A 21,480-nucleotide genomic window follows, 5' to 3' on the forward strand; every position below is an offset into this window, starting at 1 on the left:
CCAGAGCCTGGAGCCTTCACAGTTTGTAAACCCTCTGACTTGCTCCTGTGGTTCTGCAGCCCCCTGCTCTCTGAATGTAGCTCTACTGCCATTTGTCAGCCACCTCAGACATTACAGGCTGAGAGATTTGGGATTGTGCAGGCTGGATGAGAGAGGGCTCTGGGGGGACCTTACAGTACCTGCAGGGGCTACAGGAAAGGTGAGGAGGGACATTTTATAATGGCTATAAAAATGGCTTTAAAAACCTTTTTATAATGGTTTTGAACTGAAAGAAGGAAGATTTAGGTTAGACATTAGGAAGAAATTCTTTAGTGTGAGTGTGGTGAGACCCTGAAACAGGTTGTTGCCCAGTGGAGTTGTGGATGCTCTGTCCCTGGAATTGTTCAGGGCCAGGTTGGATGGGGCTTTGAGCAACCTGCTCTGGTGGAAAGTGTCTGTGCCCATGCAGGGGTTGGAATTAGATGATCTTTAAAGATCCCTTCCAACTCAAACCATTCTATGATTCCATGATCTCCATTGACTCCTTGCAGGGTCAAAGGCCCAAATGTTGAAAACCTTGACCTAGGAGAAGACCTTGTGTTTTGTTTTCCCAAAAGTATGGTGCTTTTTGAAAGGCTGTTTTATACATCTTATTTTGCTGTCAAAAAGTCACAAAATTCAGTGCTCTGGTCTGCAGGGGTCGCTCAGCATAGCCTGTACAGAGAGATCTGTGTGAACACAGAGATACAATAGTACGAAACTGTGCAGGAAGTGTTTTTAAATTATATAGGAAATGAAAAGCTGAGTTTAAATAAAAATGAGACTTTGTATTGTCACTGTCCTTTCCCAGTGTTCTGGTTTCAAGAGAAAAGATACAGCCTGAATGCACTGCTTACATGTGTAGAGAGCTCAGGTCCTGTTTTGGAAATTAAGGCAAGTCATACCTGGCCTATCCATTTGGGGCTCAAGCATCTCTGCCTCTTTTCTCTGTTGCTGTTCTGAAGCTGATTCCCAAATACAGATGAAGAGCCTGGTAGTTTGCATGTAGTACCAGTTAGGACTTGTCAGATGCAACTCACAACTGTCCTAAGATACAGTACAGAGGTACCCTAAGAATCCTTAAAACTTAAAAAATTGGAATTAAGTACCTGAAATTCTTAGATATTTGAAAATTCTATCTTATTCTTTTTATGGTCATAAAAAGTCCACATTTTCACCATTATAAAGACATTATAAAAAGAGCATATGGTGAAAAACCTGTTGCTTTTCCTGTAATCATTATTTTTAAAGTCATTGCATACAGAAGCCTTCATGATTCTGTTTCAGGATTTTAAATGCACAAAGTTACCACTGCTATTTTATAAGTTAGGATAAAAGAAAGAGCTCAGATGACAGAAAGAAGTTATAAAGGAAGAAAAGAAGGGAATGCCAAACTGGTGACAAATGCAGTGGTTGTAGGTGGCAGGTGCACGCCCCGCCTGTGCCAGCTGGGATTGGTCAAAATGCGCATGCTCACATTCTCCACCAGATGTTGCGTGAGAGGAATCTCGCTGCGGGTGCGAGGGTGTGGTTCCAGCAGGTCCCGAGCCAGGCGGATCGAACTTAGTTCTCTGATACTAATCCGAACCAGCACTAGCTCGACTGACACTGTTCACAAACCGAGCTTGCGCCCGCAGCGAGATTCCTCTCACGCAACAGTGGTTGTGTTTGCTTTAGTAGTAAGACAACAGTCAAGAAAAAAGTCTGAAGACCAGGAGTAAAGTGGCAAAGAAAACTGAATCTAACAGCACTAACAATGAATAGCATGTTACCTGAACACTGAGGGCAAGATTCTGTCCTTAGTGAAGTTGGTGAAAACCAGCATTATGAGCCTGTGCTTTTATTCCAGGCTAAGGAAATATTAATATCCAATATTCCAGTAACTGTGCCAATGGATGTACAGAAAGTCAGAAAGAAGATGCTACCCTGAAATGTACATATGTTAGGAGTTATGTATTATTTTCTTTAAAAATTGTGGTTGGTAATAGTCTTAGATGAAGATCTCCTGATGAGCACTGACTTTTCTTCTAAGAAGAAAAGATGTTCTCTGATTGAATGATCTGAAAATGCAGCTACCCCTCCCAAAAAAGCTGCAGGCAGCATTCAATCCCTTAATGAGATAGCAGTGTTGACTTCAGTAAAACAAAAACCCTATCTGTCATCCTTGCTAGGAAGGAAGACTCTTATAGAAGACTCCCGAGAGATGTAATGCAGCAACTTTTTTAGTATTTAGGGCTGACTCCTCCCAAACATGGAAACAGGGCAGGAGAAAGCATAATAGTGTGTATCTAGTAACTTAATAACTAAGTGATGAACAAAGCATCATCTGTCCCTTTATGGCTAAGCCTATGTTTAAAACAATCAATAAAATAGATAAGTAAAGGTGCAAAGAAAATCAGTGGCAATAACAAATATACAATATTCAGCAGATCTATTTCAATAAGTAAATATATTATTTAATAAGAAAGAATCCTTAATATGGAAAAAAAAGAGGCTGTTGATGGATCTATAAGGTCATTAATTTCTTGAAGGAGACCTATAAGAAATTGCTATGCAGGTGTCCCTAATAATATGAGACCTTATAAAATTAATTTCAAGCACATAAAAACTTCAAAAGGGAAATACTTCTAATGATCCACAAATAAATCACAGAACTTACTGACAGAGAATTACTTAGCTCCCAAAACACAAATGTATTCCAAAAGCAGTTAGATAAATTAATTCTCAAATGATCCACCCAAATCAATCTGAACACTATGATGCAGATTCATCCTCCTACTCAGAAAGTCCCTCAGTGTTAGAAGCTAGGAGAATATATGAAGAGAAAGCATCTCTTGCCTACCAGCCCTGGTTCATTTCCTGATCAGCAGCTGCCTAAGTTCAGTGGCATAATAATAGTGGCTAATTGTCTTATATAGCCATCTGTTGTGTTTTGTATGTCTGACCCAACAGAGTAGTTTTGCCTTAAGTTATATTTTTTTTTTCTGGAAGTCTGCAGGTACAGTATAGTGCATTTAGGAAATGCCTAGACTGGTGGGTCTTCAAACAGCTGAGACTGGTACACCTGTCATAGAAAAGACATTGAGGTAGCATGGCTTGAAAAATGTGGAGTGATGACACAAAGCTCTGAAAACATTTTACATTTGGATCCATATAAAACTTGGTGTTGCTAAACTGCTTACAAGTGTGTTTCTATGGTAGGTAATGCATTCATCCAGTATAATAAACTCTAATAAAACATAATCCCATAAAATTCTATTGATCCAGTTCTTCACCATATGATGTCCTTGCTGGAGAGCATGTTCCCATCTGGAGGTACAAGGACTTGTGATTAAGGTTCTTGTTTCACTGAAATTAAGCAGCACTCAAAATGTGTCCTGTAGGCTTCATAATGCAGCACACTGGGGTTATTTATGAGTCAAAGGTATATCTCTGTGGTGTAAATTATAAAATCAATATGAGGGGGGGGTTCACATGCTGCTTAGCGTGACGTGTCCCTTCCTACAGGAATGGAAACACCTCCCAGTCTCAGTCCTGCTGTATTTACTGTTGCCAGTATGTGATGTTGAAGATTTATTCCTCCAACCCAAGGGAAAGTTAAACTCTTCCCTTTCACCCATCCTTCCTCCTTCCTCAGTAGGACTGAAAACTCCACATTTTTTATGTCTGCTCTTCCACTGTTTTTTAAAATAAGTTTAAACAATTGTAGATAAAGCAGAAACAGCAGTGTAAAATCTGCATAAAGATACCCCAGCTGGCTTTCTGGTCATAACCTTGAATGCTGAAAATGGCTTAGTGTGGCAACAACATCCCTCTGGCTGCAGAGGTGCAGCCGTGGACTTTAAAATGGCTACTTTGTGCATCTGAGCTTTGAAAATGGCAAACTAGAAAAGATGAACATAAACTGAGGTTCCATCATGAAAAACCAATGGATTTTGTCCTTTCTGTACAGATGAACTGACTTCCATGGGCATTATTTAGGAACAAAAATGTTTTCATTTCCAAATTACCAATGTGTTTTGGGCTTGAAAAAAATTATTTCTACTGCACAACACTGTTCCCCTGCAACAGACTGCCCACATGAAAAAGCATTCTGCTCTGCCCTATTGCTGACTATGTGTATAATCATTGTTGGACAACTTGCCAAGCAGAAATTGTTAGTTAGTTAAAATATTCATTTTAGCTTTGCAGTATTTTATCTTCTGTTGTTCTTTCATTAAACACCAATTATTATAAGGATTATGATTATGAAATAAGTCCTGTTTTAAAGTTGCACAATTTAGTGATAACTTAAAATATTTATTGCAAGTTTTAAAATGCTTTTCCTTGATGTGTACTATTAAACTCAAATACTTTATAGTTCTTCAATGGAAATGTAACTAAGAAGGAGTACTTTTCATGGTACCGATTTACAGTAGGTAACACTGCTGAAGTAGGAAAATGTTTCATGTTTCTTCATGTTTATTTCTTGAGACTATAAAAATGGAAGTACTGGCAAGTTTGTTCATTTTAGCTTCTAGAACTGGATTTTCCATGAATGATATATTTGAGACATGTGCTTGCATATAGATACATATTTGATATTTGATTATGTTTTTTAACTACTGTGTTTTAAAAAGTATATTTGCTCACCTAACTCAATAGACAAATATTTTGGGAAACATTTTATTGTACGTCTTTATCTAATGCATATTTTTCTTCACCAAGCAGTCACAACAGTTAAAATTATTGTGTTTGTCATCTAGCTAAGGTGATGCTGTTACTGGTATTTGCATTGTTACTGGTTTGCATTCTTAATGGTCTGACCTTCACAGCTCTGTTGCATGCTGAAGGGCTTAGGGTGTCTGCTGAAGATTAAATTGTAGCCTGAATGAAAAAAACTTGAATAGAGCAACCCTCATCCTTTATGCTTTATTGCTTGGATTAAATAAATGATTTAACCAATTTACTGTGTAATGTATATTAATATTATTGTTTCATTAATATTGACAAAAATCTTTTTAAACTTGCAGCAAGTAGTGGCAGCAATAAATGCAGGAATCATACCTTTAGGAAACACATCTACTCAGATCAGTCACTGGGACTTGGGAAGTTCCTTCTTCTTTGCTGGCACTGTTATTACCACCATAGGTAGGACACAGCTTATTATCTTTTCATAGTAAATGAGCTGAAACTCTTGATTTCCACTGTGTGCATATTTTTATTGCTGGTAAATTTTCTGAATCTTCTGGTTTAAATTGTAGAGGTTTTTTTTAGCTTTAGGGGCAGGAGTTATATCTGTCTGTAAGGATTTCTAGTTGAGTAAATGATTCTTCTGCAGAAGAAAAATGTTGCTGTATATTTTTACAAAGTGACTTCAAGAGGTTGTGGAAATATTTTCGGGGGGAATTTGGTCAACTGAGTAATCACAAGTGTTAAATAGGGCATGATTTAAAGCATATATGCATTAAACCTTGAATGAGATGTATGGAATTTCCAGCCTGTATAATCCCATTCTGTATTGTTGTTTTCTCTAAACTGAGAAAGATGAGAACATGGTAAAGCTTCAGTTCAGCTTTATGTCATCAGTTATGAATTGTGTTGATGGGCAGATTTCCCTTCAAAGACTTACTTTGAGACTTCTGTTGCACTCAGAGAAGTCTAAATTTGTATGATGATTTTATCTGTGCTCACAAGCCCAGAGTTTTATTGATCCTTTCTGCATTTGAGAGCCACTGTCCCTCTGAGCAGGTGTGAATTGGTGCAGCATTTGATCTTTCACTTTTTTTTTTTCTGTTATTCAGTTCAAAGATGTAATGTAGCTCACACATGATAGAAAATTATCCACAAAGGTGGCTGGAAATTTGATGAAGAAATCAAATGAGAAAAAATTAAGACCTACATTATGGGAGTAAGGAATTGTAGCACTGTTACAATAATTACCTCTACGTAAATGTTACATGCATACTGTAATAGAAGGGGATGCTCTTTGCCATGTTGTATGTGCCTTTGTTCTTTATGTAGAAGAGCATGAGTACTATGGGTTTTTGTGTGTTTGAGTATGTATATACATATATATATATATAAATAGTGTATGTGTAATATTTTTTTACATCTAAAATAACTGAAACACAGGTTTAGTGAAAACAGAGAGAAATTTTTACCTCCCTGCGGTTAGTAGCAAATTTAATTATTATACAGTAGTAGATCCACAGGGTAATAATAATTTTTTTAAAGTATTGAAAAATATAATTTTAACAGATTATGACAAAGAAAAGCAAGAACCTTTAGCGGATAGCTTTATGATCAGTCTTCTGTTATTCTCACAAAACTCAGTTGTAAGTATCCGTGGTCCTGTAGAAAGTGTTTAATGTTTGTTTCAGTTCCAAATAAGGAGAAAAGCTACCATGAAAAGCCTTCAAGGAATTAAATGATTCAGAGATTATTTAAAAGCAATGGAACATTTTGTTTCACTCTTTTGTTTCTAAGTAAAACTAAGGCTTTTCTAAATAAAAATGTTTCCTGATTAATTTATTGACCTGATTCAACCAAAACATGAGTGAGTCCTGCTTACAGAGGAGAGAAGGATCTGCAAAGGCATCCCTGACACAGATCTGCTTTCTCCAAGAGGCAAGATATCCCAATAGAGAATACATTTGAAAATAATATTTCAGATCATTTGTTCAAAGCAGAGTCATCAGAATCAGGTTAGACTAGGCAAATATAAGTATTTTTTTTCAGGGTTTTTGATAGAAAACTGAGAAAATCTAGGGGGAAAAAACCTCAAGAAGCTTCCATTGTGTGTTTTGGCTTTGGAGTAACTGTGGTTTTCGTCAGAAACACTTCCTGATGGGAAGCTCCCAGACAGTTGCAGTTTGGAACTTGGTTTCCCAGGACTCGAGGACAGCATCCTTAAATGAAAGCTGTAGTGTGGATGGTGACTTCTAGGAATCTTCCCGATGGTTCACAGGGCTTGCAGTGTGACAGCAGGTGGAGCTGTCCTGAAAAGCCCTTGGACTCGTGACTTTCCCAGGGAAGTGGTGACAGGTGTGAATATCTGGTGTGCTTTCTCTTATTTTTTGTATCATGAACTGCCAGCAAGTGCTTTTGTGTTCAGAGTGGTATCTTTTCATATTCAAGTAACCTTTTGAAAATTAGGGCATTCCTTCCAATTAGGGGGCATATGGTTATCATGTAACTTGATATTTTAATTTCTCAAGAGACTAACAATGAAGTTTATGAGTATTTCTGGAGAACTGTGGTAGGTTTCAGGCAAACACTGCAGATATTCTCTGTGGACAAAGACAGGACTTCATAAATTTATAAAACAACTTTACAGAAATAATTTTAAAAAATCATTTAATAAATATGAATAAAATTTATAAATATTATGTTCTTTACACTCTATACTTTAAGAAGTACTTGAATAGAAGAAAAAAGCATTACTATAATTTAGAGAAAATTATAGCTTTCCAGTGTTGCAGCAGATTCTCTAGATTTCCAAATAACTTCTTACTATAATTTTACCTTAACATTTAGCCCACACTTCTGGTGCTATCTCAGAATCAGAGAAACTCAAATAGAACAAACAGTTTATTTATGGATAGTATTTCTCAAAGCTTGCTTTAATGAGAGGAGTGCTTTCTTCCCACAGGTATTTTGTTCCTGGGCACAGGGGATAATAAAAAAGGCTTTAGCATTTCCCAAAGCAATAAGTTACTGTTTTACAGTTATTGTTATTATTGTTTCACAGTAGTGATGAACATTTAAGTGAAAAATATCGACTGTGTACTATTGGCAGCAGTCCAGAACCATCTGTAGTTTCCTATTCTTCTGGGTCTCCTATAGGCTGCTGAAAGGCTCTGTGATGGGGGCATATAAATCTATTGAGCTTCAAAAGGTTAACAAAAACAGAGGTAACAGTAACTAAAGCATGGCTTAATGTTTATTTTACATTTTTAAAAATCCTTTTACAATCCTTCCTGTTATCCAATCAGTATTTCCATGCGTGCTAACAGATTAATACATTCAGTTAATACATAATCTCTCATACTGCTACTAGATCTTTCCTAAGAAGTTGATTTAGTTGAGAGGTCATAGTCAAACAATTTCACAAGGCTTTATTTAGAAAATATCCTTTGTGGCTATTTTTTTTTTTTTTTTTTTTTCCCTCCATTTCCAAGTGGGTTGATTTTGGCCTTGAATTTACTACTGTGCAATAGCATAAAATCTGTTTTAGGAAGGGACTTCACGGGTTATAGGTTTGGCTTGCTTGGGTGTTGTTTGAAGGTGTTTTTCTAGAACAAACACTCTTCATCTCAACAAAGAAATGAGAAACTACATGATTACTCTCTGTGAATGGAGCTGTTTCACACAGTCCCTAAGAGGGAAAAGGGTAGCAGGGGAAAATGGGAATGCAAAAATTTTCTATGAAAAATATTGTTGCATTGTTCCTTGGGGTACTGTGCATGCTGCAAGGCACAAAAGATACTCTGTTTTTCTACTTGAAAATGTCATTATCCAGTCAGTCCTGTTCTAAGACCACATGTCCAAAGAAGAGGAAGAAGAGAGCTGAGAAGAAAAGCAAGAAAAAAAGCCTAACTCAATTATAAAGGTGGAGATAGTGTTAAGAAATAGGGGAAATAATCTTTTTGTCACTTTTTTTTTTTATTCTGAGATCTCACTGTTGGTGCTTTCACATGTTTCTTTATTCTCTGGGTCATTTCCTTCAACAGGTAGCTTAACCAGAAATGAGCATACAGACACAACCTGCACAGATCCTTGGTTCCCCCCAAACTACTTATGTTTTAGGACCCTAGAAATTTTTATATTGGCATCAGGGTAGGAAGGGAGACCTCTCTTACTGTAAGCTTGAGCCGTGTATCTGGAAAAATGACAAAAAAGTAGATGTGCCAAGGCCTTAGCTTTGCAGTTGTTTTCCCTACTGACTGCTGTTTCAGCACAAAAAAAATCAAATAGTGTCAACTGTAGTATCAGAAACTGTATCATGAAAGCTTCTACTAGGATCCTATGGATCTTCATCTAAAATAGCATTACTATTGATGCTTTCAAGGACTGCGAGGAGACATAAAGTGGAAAGGGCACTTACTCAGACTCTGTGAAGCTGAGTATCTTGGACAGGAGTTGTGAGGGTGTTGGGAGTGCCGCAACCTCACTGCTCACTGTGGTTTGCCAGAGCACATCGATTCAAACAAGGTCTACACAGGGGGCAACCAGGCTGGTGAAGGGACTTGAGCACAGATCCTGTGAGGAGAGGCTGAGGGAACTGGGGCTGTTCAGCCTGGAGAAGAGGAGGCTCAGAGGAGACCTCATCACTCTCTACAACTCCCTGAAAGGAGGTTGGAGCCAGGGGGGGTTGGGCTCTTTTCCCAGGCAGCCCTCAGCAAGAGAAGAGGGCACGGTCTCAAGTTGTGCCAGGGGAGGTTTAGGTTGGACATTAGAAAGAATTTCTTTACTGAGAGGGTGACCAGACATTGGAATGGGCTGCCACAGGAAGTAGTGGATTCCCCATCCCTGGAGATATCTAAAAAGAGACTGGATGTGGCACTCAGTGCCATGGTCTGGTAACTGCAGCAGGAGTGGATCAAGGGTTGGACTTGATGATCTCTGAGGTCCCTTCCAGCCCAGCCAATTCTATGATTCTATGCTGCTTTGCAGCCATGTTGATGTACAACAGCTTCTAGTAACTGTGTCCATAAATAAAAAAAGGAAGAATTTTTTTTTTGTTTGTTTTTTTGTTTTTTTGTTTTTTTGTTTTTTTTTTCAACCAGCCCTTTATTTTTCTAACCCAGACTTCTCATATGTACTGGAAACTGAACCTCTTGAGAAAGGTGCTCATGGCTGAAGTCTCTAACTTAGCTCCATGCAGTTAGCTATGGTAGTACAGTTATATTTCTTGTCCAAAAGCCTAGCAACCATTATAAAATAGTACAAAGGAATTTGAATAGTTTTTTTAAAAATAAATTAATTGTAAATATTTATATTTTAGGGAACAGCTGTAAGTAGCATGCAGCTAACATTCTGAAAATATATTAATAGTTTTGACTAGAAATCTAAACTGTATTTGTCAGTTTTAGAGCTGCAATTAGTTACGTAGCTTCATATACAATTTCACTGTAAGGAATACTTTTCTCTGCCATTTTCCCAGTGCCTGGACACAAGCTTTTCTCATGCAGGCAGGGTAATCTAGAAAGTCTCATTAGATTGCTTATTGATTTGAAACAATAATAAAATCCTGCTGCTAAATCTGTTCCTTCTGGCATCATTTCGCTGCATTTTTGAAATACAAAGTAACAGAGTAATGCATTGATAACTAAAATATACATAATATGATTGATGTTTTAAAAAGACAAATATTGTTGGTAATAAAATGTATTACCTATTATTTCAGATAATCATAAAGAAACAAATTTCAAATTATGATGAAAAATTTATTCCTTTAGTTAGAAAAGAAGCATCAAAGACTTATGTTAGAATGGTTTGCTTGCTTTTTCTGTTTGTTCGTGCAACCAAAGAAGAAACAGACCTATCAAGAATGAGCATAAGAATTTCATTTGAAAAGATTACTCCAATTTTGCTTATCAGAATATAAATGCTGGGATTTCTGTTTGTGTATTCGAAAGGGAATTCTACAGAATTCTTCTGTATTCTGCAGACAGAAGAAGCAATCAAAAGAAAGTGCAGGGCAGATGCTGAGGCGATTGAGGTGGTGAAAAGCTGCTAAAAGCAAAGAAAATAGCTTTGCATGAACAATATTCTGGTATGTAATTCTCTCCATCACATCTGTCTTCAAATCTGCATTTGGGACTGTGACCCTAAATGAACTCAACTACATGGTGGATACTGGAATATATGGCTTCTGAGAACCTGTTTCTTTCAAGGCCCCTCAACTTGAAATAATCTTTGGTTTCCTTTGCAAAGCAACAGGTAAAGTTTCCTTAAGGATCTCCACTGGTATTCATGTGTCTAGGTTTCATACAGCTTCTAGGAGGAGTATGTGTGTGGCAAAGCAGAGTATAAGAAGCTGATAAGACTGGCTGCAGAGTAATGCAGAAAAAAGTGGATTAAGATTTATGATGTGTGAAAATGACGTAGTGAGAGACAGGCTAAAGAGGTCCCTGGGGAATGAGGTGGCACTGCTCCTAGCTCTTACTCTGCAGGGGACCCCACTGAAAACTTCTGCTGTCTTATCATGGTTTCATATTGACTCTCCAAGTGTATTAAATATGTATCTCTCATCTGAGAAAATGTCAACAGAAAGAATCATAGAATCATAGAATCATAGAATCATAGGGTTTGGAAGGGACCTCGAAAGATCATCTAGTCCAACCCCCCCTGCCAGAGCAGGGCCCCCTAGAGTACATCGCCTAGGAACGTGTCCAGGCGGGTTTTGAATGTCTCCAGTGAAGGAGACTCCACAACCCCCCTGGGCAGCCTGTTCCAGGGCTCTGTCACTCTTACAGTAAAAAAATTTTTTCTGATATTCAACTTGAACCTCCTATGCTCCAATTTACACCCATTACCCCTTGTCCTATCACTGGTCACCATTGAGAAAAGCCTAACTCCATCTCCCTGACACTCACCCCTTACATATTTGAAAACATTGATGAGGTCACCCCTCAGTCTCCTTTTCTCCAAACTAAAGAGACCCAGCTCCCTCAGCCTTTCCTCATAAGGGAGATGCTCCACTCCCTTAATCATCTTAGTAGCTCTGCGCTGGACTCTTTCAAGCACTTCCCTGTCCTTCTTGAACTGAGGGGTCCAGAACTGGACACAATACTCCAGGTGTGGCCTCACCAATGCAGAATAGAGGGGGAGGAGAACCTCTCTTGACCTACTAACCACACCCTTTCTAATGCACCCCAGGATGCCATTGGCCTTCTTGGCCACAAGGGCACATTGCTGGCTCATGGTCATCTTCTTGTCTATCAGGACCCCCAGGTCTCTTTCACCTACACTGCTCTCCAGCAGGTCAGCCCCCAACCTATACTGGGACATCGTGTTGTTCTTCCCCAAATGCAAAACTCTACACTTCCCCTTGTTGAATTTCATCATGTTTCTCCCTGCCCAACTCTCCAGCCTGTCTAAGTCTCTCTGAATGGCAGCACAGCCTTCTGGTGTGTCAGCCACTCCTCCCAGCTTAGTGTCATCAGCAAACTTGCTGAGGGTACATTCTATACCCTCATCCAAGTCGTTGATGAATATATTGAACAACACCGGTCCCAGTACCGACCCCTGAGGGACTCCACTAGTCACGCACCTCCAACCAGATTCTGCCCCATTGACTACAACTCTCTGACTCCTTCCTTTCAACCAGTTCCTGATCCACCTCACTACCTGATCACCAAACCCATACTTGATCAACTTATCTACAAGGATGCTGTGAGAGACGGTGTCAAATGCTTTACTTAGTTTTAAAATATCCCCCTGAGATCTCTTCAGAATTCAGTCTTTCCTCTGGGTTACTGTAGTGCTTACCTTCCCAACCCCATGATGCTGTTTTAAATGGAAGATGTTAGAGCTAAAATAGCTTTTTAATCTCTACTTGTTCCATTCTAATTTATCTCCTCTGCTCCTTTTGTCTGAATTTGACCCAGTTATCAGCAGTTGACAAATAGTGGTTCGCTCATGCTCTGGAGAGACCTGTTAGGATTTGGTAATGAAATTCTCCAAATATTTCATCTGAACTTTCCCCCAGGACAGTAGCAGCTAAACAAGATTTCCTCTGTAATTATTTCTCCAAGGAACAGTGAGTAGAGAGTGTATTACCACCTTGCCTTCAATTTTCCCCTTCATTTGCTCAGCAGGAAGAAAGAGGACTTATCTGACTCAAACACTGAAGAAATAATACGTGGACTGTGCAAGGTTCAGAAATAATAATTAGGGTAGGACTGCTTGGGAGAAAGGGAACCTGTAACAGTGGTCGAGGAGGGACCATGATGAAGAGCTGAAAATAAATGATATTAGATGAAGAGCTCAGTTAGGGGCATTGAGGGCTTGTATGTCAGAAAAAAAAAAAAATTAACCTGAAGGACACATCAGAGGAAAGAAACAGCCTCACTGACCAAAATGACTGCAACTAAGAGCAGAGGACCACTTTTTTCCTGCATGTACCAGAATATTCAATCACATTAAGGATGACCCTAAAATTGAAATGCAAGTTTATGGGATGGTGTACAGCTCTAATTACAGAGAAGTGCTATTTTTTTCTGTCAGTTCTGTTTTGATACACAGGTATATGTGCAGGTATATGGAAAATTTGCAAGCACTTTCATGTTCTATGGGCCATATTTGTAATAGTAAGGAACTGATACTTCTGGTGATATGGTTACTTCAAATTGTTAAATATATTACAGAAGCTTTGGGTGGTGTAGCCTCTTAGTAGTGTGAATGTACAAGGGATTTTATGTTGACCTGGTAAATTCTGAATTCTGGACAAGAACCTTGGCAATGGATGCTGTCTCGTTAGGGAAAGTAGTGGCACCAGTGGCAATTGATACCACTTCTTATGTCTTTTTTGTGCTGATTTTTTTTTTTTTTTTTACACGTTTTTTTGTCTTTTAATCCTGATTCAGAGCACTGCCCACTACTTATGTTTCTTGCAAGACTGAGTTTCCAACTATGTTTATGTTCTAGAATTTTTTTTCTGACCATCTGGAACATTTTTTAGTATTGATGGGATTTTATTAATTTTTTTTTTTTTTGTAAGACCCCCCCCCTCTTTCTAAACTCATTGATTCCTTCTAGGCAGCACTGGTGGTTTTATATTTGCTGGGGTTTCTATTTATTGTTGGATCTTGCAAAGCAAGGAATAAGACATACCATTTTTACCATTAGATGTACTTGCACATTCTGACCTTTTAATCTTCCTCAAAACCAGCAAGAAATTGTTTACAAACAAATTGATAGGTATGCAGCTTTTCATTACTCTTTTTTACCTTCTGTAATTTATTGAACAACTGACTATGCTTAACACAGTTCTGCTATGGAGTGCAAATGTTAATCTGCAAATTGTGAGACAGTCCCAAATTTACACTGCAAATGAGCACTGAAATTTTCACAGCTTACTCTTTTAATGCTGGTGTGCTAATGGAACGAGATTTTATTTTCCTTATTTCCTTTATTCCTTTATTTTCCTTATTTCCTTTATTTTCCTTTATTTTCCTTTCTCATCTCCAGCTGCTCAGAGCAAGGTTTCCGAACCTCCCAATCAGGTCCATTTTAATTCCCAGGTTATGTAAGCTTGTTGTTATCAATAAAGGAAAGGCTACCAGGAAAATCTGCTGAATGTGGTTACATGGTTTGCAGGATGCTAGGGTGTATGAAATGATTTCCTGTTTCCCTTTTTGTTTATTTTCCTAATTGCATTGGGAGCGATGCAGCCAACCACAAGAACCTCAAATCTTGTAGGCAAACAGAGGCACGGGAATTTGGAATACAGAAAAAACCCTCAATGTATTGTGCTTAGTTTCTAGTAAACAAGAAGTCACAAAATTAGAGTCACTGAGTGTTCAGGGTTTTGAACTCAAAATAGAAGCACCTGTGTGCAGGGTGTATATCCCATCAGGATGAGCTGTTGGTAAGCTCTCCTTTGACTATTATTAAGCTGTTGACCATTAGGTGCTGCTTTATTCAACAGCTGTTTACACTTACTGTTTGTTAGGCTGCTAAACAGGACCAGCTTTTGAAAAGGGAATGGCAGCTATAATCAATGTCAGATTTTTTGAGACAGAATATAAGACCAGTGTGGGGGGGCTGTAACCTTTGAAAGGGGAGATGACTATCTCAGCTGGAGATCATGTTTTCTGACCACTTTAGGAAGTAAGGCGTTTATTTAGGTGCCTTTAGCACAACTTCTGGCTTCTGAAGACTTGGAGACCTCTTGAGGAGTTTTGCAGCTCTGGCCATATCATTTTATATCAAGTGAGAACCTGCCTAATGTAAATCCTGTTCTGTTTGCCTATCACAGGTACCTGATTGTAAGATGAGGTAGTTTTTCTTTCTGGAAACTAGATCTGGAAAAGTTTGCTTGTGTTGTATTGAGGGATGTAAACTCTATGTCTGCTCACAAATTCCAGGAATGTCTCTTGGCACTTTGGCCCTTTTAGAGCAGGGCAAGTGCTTGTGCTTGCACAGAATATCTGGGCCTGGATATTCCAGGGATATACCCAACTGGAGAGCTAGGATCTCTGAAGAAAAGACTTACTTGGCCAGGATGGATTCTTAGCTCCCTTTTTACTCAAATGATTTTATGTAAACAGGGCTGTATCATCCCTGACAGCTGAAATTAAAAAAATAGCATTAAAATATCTCTGTGGCACATGAGAATATCCACTAGCATTTTATAAAAGCCTTTTTTTTTCTATATACACTGAGACCTCTGACTTTTATAGATATCTTGCTATTGTTAGCATCTAAGTTCCACTAAAAAAACCAAAAGGGAAGCTGGGTGGAAATACCATGTGAAGGGGAAATTAATGAAATCCATAAACTTTTTTCAGTGCATCTTTTGCTATATTGAATTCTGGTGCTTTGGAAAATCTCCCCCTTTGGTGCTATCCTTTTCGGAAGAACTGCATCAGATGGTGTAATTGCAAGTGAAATTCTAGGTCACATCTTGATGGGGGTTAAAAACATTTTGCAGGAGTACAAATTTATTTCTACAATAATATGCATATAATCTGCATATGTGATAAAATCTGATTTGAACTGCTAATGCAAGTGTAATTGTTGAGTACAAAAGTTATATTCTGATTACTTCAGATTTTAATTTGGGAGGAACAGACACAAAAGACATCTGTTACTTGCAACTTAATAGTAGGATACATGCTAAAAAGGACTTGTGGAATGCCAGTTTTAGGTGGCAGGGCAGAAAAGTCCTATATGTGTTATCTGTTCTTTCCTGGTCATTCTGGGTTTTGCCAATGGATAGTTAGATGCTTTTTCAGGCATATAAAAAAAAAAGAAGGATGAAAGCTAAAGAAAGGACAATTGTCTTCTACATACTATCTAAAAGTAATGTGTGGTAATACAACTCTTAGCCTGTAAAACATTTTATTAGTTGCTCTCTTTCTCGAGTTGTTCTACTTATAGTTAAAATTTTAGCGTGGGCTTGTGCAGCAGGATCAGGGAGAATAATATATTTTTCTTTCTAGTTAAGTAAGACAGTATCAGATTGATATTTGTTAAGAAAAGAGGTTAGAAATACTGTTTGATTTTGATACACTAGCATATGAATTTTGGGCTTTTTGGTCCTGCAGTGACAAATCTGCAGGTAGTTTTAGTGTTGTGGCTTCACTAGAGATGTGCTTTTCTCCCTTTTCTGTGACTGCATGGGATTCTGATGTGTTTTGCTGGACCAGTAACCAGGGCATAGAGAAAGGCAAATATGAGTACATACTTGATGTGAATGCCTTTACTGTGAATGTTTCATAGCAACGAGAGCTGTTAATTCAAGCTTCATTTGGTGGACAGCAATTTGGTAGTATGAAAGTTCCCAATTATCCTCCCTGACCTGCATGGATTCCTAGTCCAAACCAGTTGTTCATCTGAAATAAATAATTCAGTATTCTCAGATACTGTGGATATTGAAATACTAAGAGTCTGTCACGCTAAGCATAACACTATTTGAAAATGTTGGTGGTATCTACAAGAATGTCATAAGGATCCTTGAAATTGTAACCAAATTGTTATTTTGAATGTAACTTCTGAATAATCACTTTCTTGCTGCCATCACCTCTTACTGTATGTATTTTTCACCTTGCTTTCTTTTTCCAGGAATAGAATCTGAATTAAATACTCCTCAAAAATGGATTGATGATGCTTGCTACTTGTGGGTCTAACAAATAAACTCTCTTCTGTCACTGGGGTTAGTTGTACAATTTATATTAGTTCAGGAGTGTTTTCTAAATATAGAAATACCTGAAAGATCAGATAATCTTTCTTAAATGAGCATTTTCTTAACCTATGAAAATTTTCACCATCTGAAGAGGCTGTATAGGAGGGAAATTCTCTCTTGTCTGAAGTTGGAGTTTCTTTTTGTCTGAATTCAGGATACTTTTCTAGTACTCTTTTACCTATCTCTATCTTCAGATTAAGGCTCTGTACTACTCCTAATTTACACAATGTAATGCTATATGATGTTTGAATACAATAATAAAATACAAACAAACAAAAAAACCAACCCCACAAAAAAACTAAAAAAACCCAAAAAACCCAAACTAAAGCAGAGAAACAAAACCAACACAGCAGATGAAAAGACTGAAACGTTTTCCAAAGTAAATAAGATAAAATAATCTCAGACAATATTAGAGCCTCTGACTTCAGCTTTTAAGTAGGTAATATTCTCTATAGGAAATAACTTCAGTAATTTTAATGGCATAAAAAGGTCTTTGATTATGTGTTATTGGCATCCACTCTAAAGTCACATTGGCAGTCTGAATATAGTTCTAGATTTGGGCATAAATATGCTGAGACACATTTGATTATCACCAAATGCTTTTAGAAATCTACGAAGCATCATTCTCTTTTCTTCAACCTGACCTGAAGGTAGAAATTTGTGCCTTTATTGCACCACATAGTGATAAAATTCACTCTGATCAGAAAAGTAAAAACCCAGCATTCAGACCTGATAAATAACTGTGATTGCTGGTTGGAGAGCTGGGTGCAGAACAGTACATTTGCTAGGATTTGGGAAGGGTTAAGGCATGGATAGTATGGCAGTACTCCTGGGAAAAGCAAAGAAACTTCTGCTCTTGGGCTTGCTCCATTCTTTTGCTGATATAAGAAAGGATGGTGTTGTAAAAGCAGATATATTAAAAGCTGTTCAACTTTCTCCATGTTTTGGACAGTGTAATTGAAAAGTGTAAGTCAACAGATTGAGAAAAGAGAACTGGATGTCTGGCTAAGAGCTGGCTAGAGAAAATGTGCTTACCAGAACAAGAATCGATTCTCTGATTCACTGCTCCATTATAGATCATCAAGACAGAGGAATTTTTAATTTTTGTGTGTCTCATTATGGGATTTACTGAGCTTCAGCTGCCCCCTAAAGAAATATTTTCTTAAGCTACATAAAAATGTAATTTATTTTTGGATTTTCCTGAAATACCTTATTTTACTTTGAGATGGTTTGTAGATCATCTGTGTGAATATGTCAGTTTCTTATTAGTGTATTTTTAATCCTAGTGAATAGCTTTTAAATCTGGACTTGAAAGCATTGCATGCCTTTGTCTGAATTTTTCATTGCTAATTAGTCATTGCTGCTACAATGTTCAGAATTTTCTGATCTACAGACAAGTATGACAAAGATTTGGTTGTTTGACTAAACTGATAGTCCCTTTTCTCCTCTGTAGGTCAGTGAAGACTTGGAGAAGTCATTATGCTGTGCTCTTTGCTCCATGTTTTTATCTGGCAGTCTTCAAACTATGATTTTCTCGTGATTTGGCAAAAGGAGCTGTAACCACTGTGGTTCTGCAGCAATAATTAGAGAAGTGAATCTGTACCATTAGAAACTCACCCATTATAACTGAGCAATCACTACAAGTAGAACATTAACCTCAAAATAGTGTTAGATAAGAGTGAAGATACTGAAATGCAAAAAATTTCATTGCTAGATGTTATATTAAACGTAGAGATTCACAGGTGCCTCTGAAGCTGTAGTATTACCAATAGAGTGGCTTTGGTGGGTTTGGCATAAAAAGGGAAAAAAATGAATTTGTCTCCTTCTACTAAACCAGTTGACTTTGAGTTAGCATACAGGGTAGGATACCAACATTTCCTTCTTTCTCTTTATTTCTGTTGACTTATTTGCAAGAGAGAGAATTGTTTGCATGGGGTGCTTCACTGCTGGGGTGAGAAGCCTGAATCCCATGTAGATTTTTTTTGGTATGTAAGAATGTATTAGAGAGACCTAGAGTCATGATCCATTTTAAAAGGTGGAGTTGCAGGAACTCCAGATAACAGATACCTAATCCTGAAGCTTCATGTATTAGAGCTTATAACAGAAGTTATCATTTGATATCTTAAACTCAGCTTTTTTGTTTGCTGATGCATAAATAAGGCAAGAATATAGTTCCTTCGAGCACAATAGGAGAGGTTTGTTATGTTATGCTATGTTCTGCCACCTTTTGAAGTAGCCAGCTCTGGCAATTGCTTATACACTAGAGGGATTTACAGAGTTAAAAAACACCCTTGGTGATCAATAACAAGAATATGGAAGTAGACATAGATAGGGAAGAAATCTGGAATTAAAAAAAAAAAACCAAACACAAACCCAAACCTAATTTAAATTCAATTTTCAATTATCTTTAAAATTAAAATAATTCTCAGATGACTCTAGTGAAGGCAGTTCATAAATTTGGGAATGGTTGTATGAAGGAGTAGATTGTAGTAGAGTATGATCACTACTTCTTGGTGATCTATTAGGATTTTGGAAGAATGTGTTTTGTAGGGATTTCTTCTTTTAGGAGCAAATCTTTAATATTGATAAAGCCATAGCATTTTATGATGGAGTAAAAATGACTATAACATGACTAAAATTCAATAATGGTTGATTCTTCCTTTGCAAGAAGAGGTAATTTGTAGGGAAAGACACTATTTTTTGCTAGAGCCACTCAAAACAGCTGGAAGAACAAATAAGCTTTTTGGGCATGGCTTTTACCCAAAATGCTGTTGTTTTTCTAATTTTGTCAAATACTCAGACATTTTGCTTATCTATCATTTTATTCCACTTATGTTCGTCTTCCATCCCAGTTATAAAAACTGTTATTAGTCTTAACAAAGAAATGTTTGAACTGTCTTGCAGGTAGTGAGACCTTGTGTCTCCACTCTCATAGTAAAACACTTTAAAATGTTTCATTTAATTTTTAAGATGAGATTTCCATAACGGTATGCTACTGGATCATCATACAAATACCAAGTACAACATAGACAGTGGAATTGCAAAGACCCATCTGTACTGCTCATTGTTCTCTTCCTCTACCTGGTTAGAGCACCTCAACTTGTGGTTTTTTAATATTCCTCTGTACGTAGTTCCTTATAGGGACTAATTAAAAATAATCTTATTTCATAATATGCTGAAAATGAGAGATCAGATTTGGAATAAATTAATGTAGAGATATGATTTATAAAAGATAGTGAAGCAGTTAAAACTGTTTGTCAGTCAAGAAAGTAATTTTTCTAGTACCTTGGCTTCCCCTTTAGAGACATCTCTTCTCCAGGTTCTGACTGACTGAAGAAATCCTGGCCTGGGCTCTGCAGCCATGATAGGACAACAGAACTGGACATCAAAGAAACATGAGAACTTTCGCCTAGAACTAGGAATAAAACAGAGTGGTGATCGGATCAGACCCATATTCAACTCTCATTAGCATCAAGAAGTTTTCTGTTTGACTTTGAGAGAAACCATCCCACATGTTTGAGTGGGTAGCTTTACTCTGTGGTGCTTTGTGGACCCTGTGTTTGACAGATGTGTGGATGCTGTGTGTATATATTAATATGTAATGTTATCCATTGTGAAAGTAGCCTGCTAGTCTTGGGTGTGTGTGATCTCCTTGCCAGCCAGGATGTGTGCAATAGTGAGTGCTGTGCCTTTGAGGATAAATGCTGTGATGTGTTTCAGAAAGGCAATAAATGTGTCATGGCAGCTTACCACTGGCTGGCCATACAATTCATGTGCTGGATATAAATACAAGATGGTTCATGTGCTGGATATAAATACAGAACTACTTTATTTTAGTACTTACCCAGAAAATTTGGGATTTTTTTCAAAAACAAGTATTTATCTACTTAAAGCATCTATCTCTGAATAATGGAATGGAAGGATGAAGTACAACTTACTGTTGTAAGATGTGACAGATTACCAGATGCTTGTTAGAACAGCATGTTGCTAAGCAGTCATGCAGAGTCAAGATGGAAACTTCAACTGTAGTCCTCTAAAATGCTGCCACAGAGATCTGCTTATTAGCTACAGAAAATCAGACCAAGAGGGGCTAAAAAATCAGCTGAATTGGTGAATTGCTTTACTGATGAGGGACCACTGTGCACAAAATACCTTCTGGCTCTGGGGATGTAAAGCTGCTACCTGTCATATGGCCTTTGGGGAAATTGTAAAGCAGAGATAACTGCTGTAAGCATTAAAGCTGGGATGTTCCTCTGAGCTGTATGGAAGTCCAAATGGGAATTCTTCATCCTGTATTGGCTGCTTTCTCCAGCACTCTGTCCTTCTCTCCCATTTTTTCCTAACATCCTTTTAATTTCAGGTTCACCAACATCCACCCTTCTTGTCTTCTTTTCCATTTCTCCTCCCTCTGAGCTCACCTGGGAAACTAACCATGGAACTAACTGAACACTTTGCCAGGAAAGGCTGAAGTCTGTGTCTGATACTCAAAGACATGAGTAAGGAAGAGGCTTTGAGACAGCATGGGGCACTATTTGGAGCTACTTAATTGTATCATGAAGCATTTT

At 37.7% G+C, this 21,480-nt stretch overlaps 1 protein-coding gene across 2 annotated transcripts in view; it reads left to right on the top strand.

Moving 5' to 3' along the window:
* Window positions 1-21,480, top strand: part of KCNK2 (potassium two pore domain channel subfamily K member 2) — a 124,312-nt gene that overhangs the window by 57,831 nt on the left and 45,001 nt on the right. For both annotated transcript variants that reach the window (XM_071739633.1, XM_071739634.1), the window contains one exon: window positions 5,031-5,148. In XM_071739633.1, the coding sequence (XP_071595734.1) occupies window positions 5,031-5,148 (118 nt within the window). The remainder of the gene's footprint in view (window positions 1-5,030; window positions 5,149-21,480) is intronic.

This window comes from Heliangelus exortis, chromosome 3 (assembly GCF_036169615.1).
Source record: "Heliangelus exortis chromosome 3, bHelExo1.hap1, whole genome shotgun sequence".
NCBI lineage: Eukaryota > Metazoa > Chordata > Aves > Apodiformes > Trochilidae > Heliangelus > Heliangelus exortis.